Below are 10,258 nucleotides of genomic sequence, written 5' to 3'. Positions count from 1 at the left end.
TAGCTGCTGCAACTGTATGGCAGGAACCACAACCATTTTTGAGGAAGGTTATATATAGACACCTTTAGAAAATTAGATTTTTGTAGTATCCAAACAGCCTGAAAGCAATACTTTACAATCGAATTCCAGCCATTGAAACAACTGAAATGCTACACCACATGATGTACACACATTTCAATACTTCTTGAATGCAGAACTACAAGTGCAAGTTACAAACACACAATGAGACACATCCCAAGAAGAATTGTGGATTGTCCTACACTTACCCGGTCCACTTTGTCTCGTGTTAACCACGGTTCAAATGGATTAATCTCGAAGAATCTTGCAACTAAACTGTAATCAGAAAGACCATTGCAGAAGTATAGTCATTATCCAAAAGCCCAGAAAAAAAACAAGAACTGATAATTCATAACAATATCTCACACTTAACAGACAGTGAGCAAGAGCTGCTCTTGCAAGCTATGAATTCATAAAGCAGTGACAGACCAGCCAGCAAATTCTTAGTTGTGCTTCTGGTAACTTTAACTGTTTGCTACCAAATTATTCGAGCTCCTATTCTTTTACTTTGAAAGGGAATAGAGGAACTGATATCTAGAAGTAAAAATGCGCATTAGTGGGCGGGGAAAGCAAACCCATCCAATTCCCCACACACCAGAGGGTTCAGTCTTGCCCTGCCTTTCTTCCTCCAAACTGTCTTCCCTAGTAGTGTAGGCAGTAATCCAATTAGTCACAAAGTTTGATTCAGTGCCTCCATGATAAAACACGCTTGCTGACAACTAAATGAGTTAACAGCAGTACAAACAAGATGATGAAATCTGGAGCAAACTGCATCTATAAAAAGGATCAGGATTAGTACATTTGCTGTTTCCAGAAACTAAGTTTCCCTTGGAAGAACAAAAATCTGGCAGGGAAAAGAAAGTCACAGTACAGCTCTTGCTCAGTGTCTCAGGACCAACAGTATTCAAGGTAGAATCTTATTGAAGTGCTCACCTGACAGACTAGGGTGTTACTATGCTACTGCACACAAGCAGAACTAGGCTTGTCCACCTTTTAGGTGCACTCTTTTCTCAAAAATACAAAATACAGCTTAGTTTAGCCCATAAAGAAAAAACGTAACATGGACTACAGCAAATATGAATAAGACTAAGAAGCACCCGCACAGCTGCTTTTTAACAAGCTGCTCTGTGTCAGCTGTGCCACGTTAGGCTGATGCCTCTACAGTCAATTCAGAAACAGCCACAACCTATTATTTATTAGCAGTTACATTAATCCAGTGTTGAGGTCTACTAGCAGATTAGTAGGAGGGTTCTAACATTGGTGACTCTTTTAGCTTATTAGTTTGCATTGGACTAAAACCGGGAAGGACCAGCATCCCAAACGTTAACACATCTCAACCATGGTGAGAGCAACTTCTGAAACAATATTTACTGTTTGAGGTAGCTCTTCAAAGGAATGAGATTATGCCATAAGGACTAGGCCCAGGCTCAGATTTATACTACACTTTTTTAATGCACTGTTCCACAGTAGTTGCAATTGAGCAAATCAGCTTCGATCCTCAGTGTCCCGATGCCAAAATACACAGCTGCAGAAGCAGCTCAGTGCGTGCAAAGAGACTTTGCAGTCCATCCACTGTAGTCAACTGAAGTGATGCTACGTCTTTCCCTTTTTATCTCCCATTTACTACCATCTTCTAAAGATGTTCCTGTTACTGCCTTCATACTGCAGACAAAGAAATGCTTGCTCACAACTGCACTGCTCAAATTGCCAGGCCAAGATCTCAGAACAAACTTACGTCCACCTCTGGCTCAAATCAATGCAAAGGACTGAACTAGAAAGTCAATCAATACCCATACCCACCCTCACCCCAACTCTGCTTCCAGGAGGCTGTGCTCACCAAACCAGATGAATAGCTGACAGCTGTGATACCTTAAGGTGCTGCAGAAAAATCTGTCATGGCCTACAGTCAGCAACATACACACAGGTTTCCCCTGTGGTACTATTAAAAGTTTGTTTAGTTTGCTACTGGTTGTCTCTACTTAGGACTTTTTGCTACTTCCTGACTCAAAAAGTAGCAAAGCCATTCAATGACTCTGGAATAAACAGTTAAGTTGATTACAAGCACACCTTGCACTCACTAGCTCATCAAATGCAGGCCTGTGCCTGAGCAGAACACTCAAAGCTAGCTAACAAGTACCTCGGCAAAGCCAGTTTCTGTGATCCTAGCATGTTAAATAACAACTGGCAATACTAAATATCCAGTGCAACGGTTATCAATGCTTCTGTGCCACCTGCTGGATCCCAAATTCTTAGTGAAGGAAGGGTCCCACTTACTGGTAGAGAGGACGTGGAAGCGGATAAGGAATAAATCTTCGGAAGGAAACTGCATAGATGTATTCCACCATGTCATACAGGAGGTATCGATTAGGTCTGAAAAAAAAAAAGCAGCAACAAACATTACAGCTAAATTTAAATATTTCCACCAAGAGACAAAAATTTTAAAGCTCTCCACCCCCAAGCCCACCAAGGGCCTGTTTTCTTCAATCTAAATGTTTTGCCAGATTTGGCATTTTCCTCACAAGAGGCAAACAAATTTTGGCTCTCCAGATCCTGTACTGTTTGAACTAAAGAGAGATTAAGTTAGAAAAACATATCACCTGACATCAGTGACAGAAACACTGCAAGTCACAAATTGCAAAATTGTTTTGTCACTGAGTTGGGCACTGGGGCCCGGGCACTGGGGCCCAGACACTGGCAGGGGAGCTGCAGGGACAGGGTCTCTACAGCAGCCCCACGCCACGCACAGCCAGCTCCAATGGACACACCACAAAGCACAGCTGAGTCCCTCAGCCAAGAGAATGGCAACTCTAGGAAAACATAATTAAGGAAGGGAAAAAAATGGCATAAAGGCAGAGAGGAGTGAGGAGAAATGTTTGAGAAACAGCCCTGCAGACACCAAGGTGAGAGCAGGAGGAGGTGTTCCAGGCACCCAAGCCAAGACTCCCCTGTGGCTCACGGAGAGTCCACACTGGAGCAGGTTTATCCTGAATGACTGCAGTCCGTGAAGAGGCCACAATGGAGCTGGACAAAAAGTGTGAAGAGGAAGGATGAATACAGAGGAGCTGTTATGGACTTGACCCCATAATATGCTGTTCCCCATTCCCCTGTACTGCTTGGGGAGAGGAGGTAGAAGAGTTGGAATTAAAGGAGTGAAGCTGAGCCTGGGAAAAGGATAGAGGAGAGAAGGTGTGGTTTTATTCTTTTTACCTTCATTTCATGCTATTCAAATCTATTTTAATTGACAGTAAATTAATTTGTCCCAAGTCAAGTCTGTTGGGCAGTAACTGGTAAGCATTCTCCCTGGCTTTATCTCAACCCATAAGCTGTTCATGTATTTTCTCCTGCTGTCCTGTTGGGAAGGAGGAGTGAGCAGCTGGGTGGGCAGTTGGCTGCTGCCCAAGGCTAACCCACCACAATCATACTGAGTAAAAGTGTACTTCTGTGTACATTTAAATCACACCTTTAAAGTGCCTCCTCCATGCTGACTCAAATTCTGAATACAAGATTTTCAGCACTGGGACAGGACTGACAAGTGCATTTGGCAGTTCTCACGGATATACTTAAAGATAGGTCAGCAGATTTGGGGGAATTCAAAAAAATTCAACACCTGAAACTGCTTATCAACTTTGTCCAGGCGGCTGGATTATAAAACCTGAGATCAGCACTTACGAAGTTACACTAAAAGACTACCGTCAAACCAAGATATTAATTTTTCTTCTGTTAATAGAACTTACACGAGAAACACAGCAAAAAGTGGTAATGTCAAATTTACTCAACCGAGAAAAAAAAAAAACCACCACACAAAACCAAAACTTGGTTTTCATTAGTTACTGGCAATTTCTGGGGGTTTTTTTGTTATTTCTTTTTTTTTTTTACAAAACCTTTTGCCCTTATACACTTCAACATCCTCATGCGTATCCAAAAGCAGTATAAGCCAATTTCACTTTTATCCTGATATCTAAGAACCATGCAAGGATGTATAGTACAGCAAAACTTAAAAATGTGAAAATGAAGATAAACAGTTTGTTCCTTTACAAATTACCTAACATTAACTACACAACTTCACCAAGCATAGAATCACATTGAATTGTCATTACATAAACCACGTTAGTAGCAGACAGTAAGCTCCAGAAAGCATTAGCATTCGACACAGAAGATTTAACAAGAGGATGAAGCAAAAGCAGTGCCATGGGAGAACGAGTGGAACAGGTGAAAAAAAACTATACCAAATCTTCAGTGACTCAGGAATTGCAATGACACCACTAGCTGTTATAGTTAAAACTATTTCACCATATAGTAGGAAGGAAAAAACAAAACTGCAGAAACAGAATGCTCTTCCACAAAATGAGTATTTAGGTTGAGTATTTTAAAATTAGCTTCAGTATTTTAAACTCAAGCTCCTAAGTCCTTTTAAAAAAATAAAAAAGCATCTCATACAGCTTTTGTCAAGGGTTATGTGGCAGAGCTCCTCTAGTTTTCCAGCACTTATTTGGATCTTCATTTTAGACCATATATTCAAACTCTGTTCAGTCACTGAAAATGTATTCCTTGCAGTGGGAGTCTGGCATCCTTGCTTAAATTCCTGCCTCTGAAACCTGGGCACTGAACTCCTGGCGCTCTGTAAACTGTCAAGCAATGAAACTTTGAAACTGGAAGAATAGATTCGAAGTTTAGCCAATTGCCCTTCCATCTGGCTGCAAACAGTGTTCTATTTAGTCTCAGTTTCTCCTGCAGTTGGAGCAGTTGCTTCTGCTGAGACAGAAATGACCCTAAAACCAGGTGCCTCTCCTTCCTTTTGTGGCAGGCAGCTTTGGATAAATTATTGACCCATCTTCAGATTTGCTCCAAAGAAATAAAACAGGCACTCAAAGGGTTAATTTTTATCACATTTTGTGTTTTTGCATTAGCTGTGTCCATCTGACACCTATATATCTATTCTCTTTGATAAAAAATGGTTTTGAATGGCTGTTTAGCATTTGTTTCCACTTGTTCTTTAGTGTGACACTTCATACCATCTCAAGCAATCCAAAAGCCACTTCGAGTTACTCCATAAACTTACTGTTGCTGTCAGTAGTCCTTACAGACCACTGTTAGCTTCTTATTTTGCTAGTTTTTAAGCAGAAGTTCCAGCACACAGCACACCTGGCCTAGCTGCTGGGATAACAACTTTCTCAACAGCTCAGTTACACCACTGGGGAAAGTGACTATGAGTAAAAGACAAACCAGCAACAATCTCTGCACAACAGGAATAAAGAGCTGTCCCTTCAACGGGGTCACAAAACAAGCATGGAAATAAAAATGTAATCTCAGATAAGCCTTCTGCAAAATCCAGACATTCTGCACAAGAGATATGCATGCAACAGAAAAAGAGAGCTGTTCAGCATCATTTGTATCTTGACTAATTAGCAGCTGTTTTCTTTATCAATAAGTCTAATGCTCCTTTTACCAGTTCCAGTGTTATATTACAGTATCAAAACATGGACTCATTACCCCTGGCATGTGCCCCGTTGTTTATTTTTAATGCTAATGACCTATTCTGACTTGGAGCTTTTGTACACAATACTCCAAGAGATCCTCTGTCTCTATCCATTCTACTTAATTCCAGGTGGTTTCCGCACAGCTTTAGCACAATTTTCTCCAAATCTATGCTGTCTAGCGTGTTTCCCAAGACTGTCTATTTCTTTGTGCACACTTACATAGCATTAAATGCAATGGGGCCCAAACTAGGATTTTCAGAGTACTCACAATAACAGCTTGAGTCATTTTTCCTCCCAAAAAGGAGGTGGAATTTATTGCAGCTCAAACTGTGTGCATGGATGGAGAAATTAAATGTACTGTGCAGCATGCCAAAAAATGACACCAAAAAGAAGTACTTCAGTTAATTAGAATCAGAAAAGTAACCTACCCAGCCAAGGCGTATGTTTTTCCTTTAGCATCAGGATCCTTAATTGCATTAATAATTGCCTTTGCTACATCAACCACCTGGGAGAAACAAATTCAGAAAATTACCAATAGAAAACAGCAATGTACGCACACACTCCTCTTTCAGAAGGGAGAAAAGAAACCTACCACACAAACACATGCGCACACACACAGAATTTGAGGTTGTCTTGCTCTATTGAATACTTACATATACTGGTTGCTTCACTGTTTTTTTGCCCAGAGCAATAAGAGGCACACCACCGAACCAGCGCATGTCTGATAGAAAGACACACACATAGCTTGAAAATAAAATCTGTGAATCTTTTCAGTAAGCAAGTAATGAATACGTTTTGCACTACACTGAGTGTGGATCTCTTCTGAAAACTAACTTCAAGGAAAAAGAAGAATTGGGAATAATTACCATCCAATTCCAGTAGCACTGTTTTCAACACACATTTACTTTTCTTATCAACAATGATGGGAAGGCTGTATTTACTGTTTACCTGGAGTAGCTCAGAGATATCTCAACTCTGCAAGACAGAAAATGATTCCACTCTACCCAGTCTAGCAATTTTGTTGGTGATACATTGGTCATTACTGCTCCTTCTGTGCCCACAACAACTCAGGTTGATTTTCAGATTCGAGCACCACCAACTTGAAAAAAACCCCCTACTTTCAGGGTGAACTACTTTGAGGGTTAAGATGACAAGACCTTAGCTTAACACATTCTAAATAAAAACACAATAGTACACACATCCATCTCAAACCAAAGAAAACAAAAAAAACCCAAACAGCAAAACCTAACTAGACTCAGTAACAATTCAGTCACGGGATGAAAAGTTATTCTGTTTCCCATTACACATCTTCAGCTAACAAAATATAGTACATTTCTGATAAAAACATACCTCTCTGCTTTTTGAAAGCGAATCACATTTTCCCTCTGTTCTCTACAGACAAGTAGATACAAATCATACATGCTTTTATTATTTCAAGAGTACATACTTGCATAATGATTCAGAAAACGGTCCTCCCTCCCAAACATCTCAGAGGGCTTCAAAATTATAGCATTTGGAAATTCTTCCCTCACTGTTTTCTCTCCAACAGCCTATCATTCAATAAAAATTAACATATTCATTAGACCCATTCCGAACAGAGCAGAAGAGGATGCCTTTTCGGAACTCAGTGCATCCTGATTACAGCACTGAAAGAAATGACACCATCAGTAGCACAAAATTTATTTATATTTGAGCCATTTGATCTTTGAGATGCTATGCTAAGATAAAAGTCTCACAGAATATCCCAAAAGTCCCATAATAATGTAGATCACTTCCTCTATTTGAGATATAATACAGTCTCATTAGTGAAGCGACACAAATTTAAAGTGACAAAAGTTCAAAAAGGAAGAAGCCTAACCTAGGTACTTGCTTATGTCAGACCAGAGCTTGGAAGAAAATGGAGGGTTTACATAACCCCTACTACATTATCAGAACACTACAAGAACTGTTTAAGTACACTTAGAAATTTCAGCGGCGGCTCTCTACTTTTGACATGGGAGTGGTCTAACTATAGAGTTGTTACACACAGAGCTACCAAACTTTAACCCTGGTTTAAAAAAAAACTATATTAAAGATAAGGCAGAGTCCAGTGATCTCAAATATAACAAAAACAGCTGAAACTGGGACAATATCTATATTAAAAAGAGAAAATCAGTAACAGAAAAATTACACTGCCTAAGAACAAAAAAAATAGCATTATAAAAACCAGGCATTTTTTTTTTTTTGTACAAGAACAGGCAACAATCCCACTCCAAGGGTCTGTAATCATAATACTCATCTGTCTTTACAGCATTCATTTTGGTATCGACTACTTGCTCTCCTAGGTCATTCCAGCCTTAGCCCTGGTATCAGACCCCAAACTATCAAACTAGTTCCTTTTTCTTAATGACAGTAATTACAGATGCAAAGTTATGCAAGGAGAGAAGAAAAGAAGAGTTTTCAGGAATTTAAGATTTCCCACCAAAGCACATGAAGTACTACAGAGGATTTCTAGCTCAATAAACACAGCAACTTGAAAATTCCTCAGCTGCAAAAAACATTCCATAGTAAATTCATGATTTCTTTCAAAGAAACCCTGTTGGGGAAAAAGAAAAAAACCCAAAACCCAAACAAAAAAAATGGAGTCTCAGAAAATATAATCAAAAGGAGGATGCCAGACTTACTTTACTCCTGAGGTATTTAGAAGGACTTCTCATGTTAGCATTCAGGTGAGAGATATGAACAAATGTTTCCACACCAGCGTCCCTACTTATCTGTGCAATACTTTTAGGAATATTTACAAATTCATCTTCAAAACTGAAGTTTCTAAAACAAGGCAAAAAAAAAAAAAATTACTTTAAGAGCAATCAACGGTGTCTGCCTACCAGAAGAGCAACCACTACATATTACTTGAATATACTTCAAAAACCAATCTTGATGCTCTTTGTTAGAAACAAAGTTTGCTTTCATGAAGGACTCTCCCAAAAACAAGAAGCAAATGAAATGCAACAGTAAGCTTCAATTACAGCTTTAGTGTTGTCTGCTTTTTCACCTGTTAAGATTAAACCCATATGAAGAATCATCCTGCCTATTTGTCTGTGACAAGTAGAAAACTCTTCTCTCTCAAAAAAACCTAAAATCTATTTTCACTTGGGAAGTGTTGCATCTTGAATCTGAGCAAAGCTGTCATTTTACAATGCCTGTTCACAATTTGACCTGATTTGACACACTCAGTTACACTACAAAAGAGCTCAAAAATTCTGAGCAGCCTAAGTTAGGGCAGATGCTAGGCGTTGAGGATGTGGACAAAAACAGACCAAAGAACACACAGGTGCTTATGCAAATAGAAAATTTTACAGTTAGACCATTTCATAGCAGCTGTAAAGGACTTCAAGGAGAAACACGCAGAAAGAACAACAACTCCACTCACTTTATGGCATTCAAGGGGCCTAAATTAGGGGGTTCAACTGTAATCTAGTTTGGCGCCTGATCAAGAACAATACAGAAGCTCTGTCTCCAAACAGAACTGACACTATAGGCTGGCAACAATCCCAAAATTCTTTCCAACTATCCCAAGACTGAAAGAGAGTAAATTGGCTTCTTATGTCTTTATATTGTCCTTGTAAGCACCCCGCTCCATTTTCTCCATTTGCTTTGGGGAACAAACATCTTGTCCAAATGCCTCTTACTCTGTCCTTATCTACTCCCACAGCTCTTCAGATCCCACTGGAGTCTAAAGAAAGCCTTAAAAATAAAAAGCTATTTTTGACCCTTCAATAACTAATCTGATCCTGGGAACCATCACTCCTGTTCTACTCACAAAAATAGATTTTAGAAACACACAAGAACGAACAACATCCCTCCTGTAACTATGGAGTTTTTAAACAACACAGGATACACAGATGAGCCTGTACACTAATATGAGGCAAGGACAAAACTATTTAATGGCAGGCCTTACTTTTTTTGACTGACCTCTACTTGTAATCTCACTTTTTATTTTTTCCATGCTTAAGTTTTTCACAGATTTTAGGATGATTACAATGTTTAGTCTGACCCAGTGTTCATGGACCACAGAACTTTGTCTCAGAGTTCCAGCACCACCATTGATACCAACGTGTATAAAACACATAAGATGATTTGAGCAATACAGCAGTAAGTCTGAATGCCCGAAGTCTTTAATTTGTACCAAGACTCCTCTGCGTTTGAATCTGTTGAACTTGGCCAGAATGACAAGGTCTGGGGGTTTTTAACTAGTATCGAACTTTTTGTTGTCATTGTCACACTTCCTTCCAATAACAAAAAAAACCCCTCCTTTATATAAATCATACTTTCTACAGAAGTCCAGAAATTTTAAAGGGAGAAGCACACATGAAATACCTATCTGAAGGACAGAAATTACATTGTCCTTGGGCCAACCATACAGATTTTCTTTTCTTCCCTCATTCGCAAATCACAAAGAAATTTCTTCTGTTTTGACAGCACTCCTACACTCATAATTCCGTAAGGGCGTGAAACAATCCTGAAAGGTTGGTTTGTACATTTTTACCTATATCCCAAAGTCTGAAGAACATAGAAAAAGAACCACAAACCTTGTCAGATCATGAGATCAAAGTTAATTTAGGTTTGGTGGGCTTTTACCCAAATAAACTCTGTTATAGACTCTGGCAGTCGGACAAGGAGATACTGACTATCAGAAAAAGAAAGGACCTCTATGAATTCAAATGTGAAATCAAAGTGTCTCCCAG

The 10,258-nt window shown here is 39.3% G+C and overlaps 1 protein-coding gene across 1 annotated transcript in view; it reads right to left on the bottom strand.

Moving 5' to 3' along the window:
• Nucleotides 1–266: 266 nt before the first annotated feature.
• NDUFA9 (NADH dehydrogenase (ubiquinone) 1 alpha subcomplex, 9, 39kDa) overlaps nucleotides 267–10,258 on the bottom strand; it is a gene marked incomplete at both ends in the record, with an annotated part of 12,286 nt that continues 2,294 nt past the window's right edge. The window contains 6 exons of the mRNA XM_010135021.1: nucleotides 267–333; nucleotides 2,332–2,427; nucleotides 5,963–6,039; nucleotides 6,188–6,255; nucleotides 6,982–7,084; nucleotides 8,198–8,339. Of these exons, the coding sequence (XP_010133323.1) occupies nucleotides 267–333; nucleotides 2,332–2,427; nucleotides 5,963–6,039; nucleotides 6,188–6,255; nucleotides 6,982–7,084; nucleotides 8,198–8,339 (553 nt within the window). The remainder of the gene's footprint in view (nucleotides 334–2,331; nucleotides 2,428–5,962; nucleotides 6,040–6,187; nucleotides 6,256–6,981; nucleotides 7,085–8,197; nucleotides 8,340–10,258) is intronic.

The sequence above is a fragment of the Buceros rhinoceros genome, unplaced genomic scaffold (assembly GCF_000710305.1).
Source record: "Buceros rhinoceros silvestris isolate BGI_N320 unplaced genomic scaffold, ASM71030v1 scaffold13064, whole genome shotgun sequence".
Taxonomy (NCBI): Eukaryota; Metazoa; Chordata; class Aves; order Bucerotiformes; family Bucerotidae; genus Buceros; species Buceros rhinoceros.
This window is presented reverse-complemented; position numbering and strand designations above follow the sequence as displayed.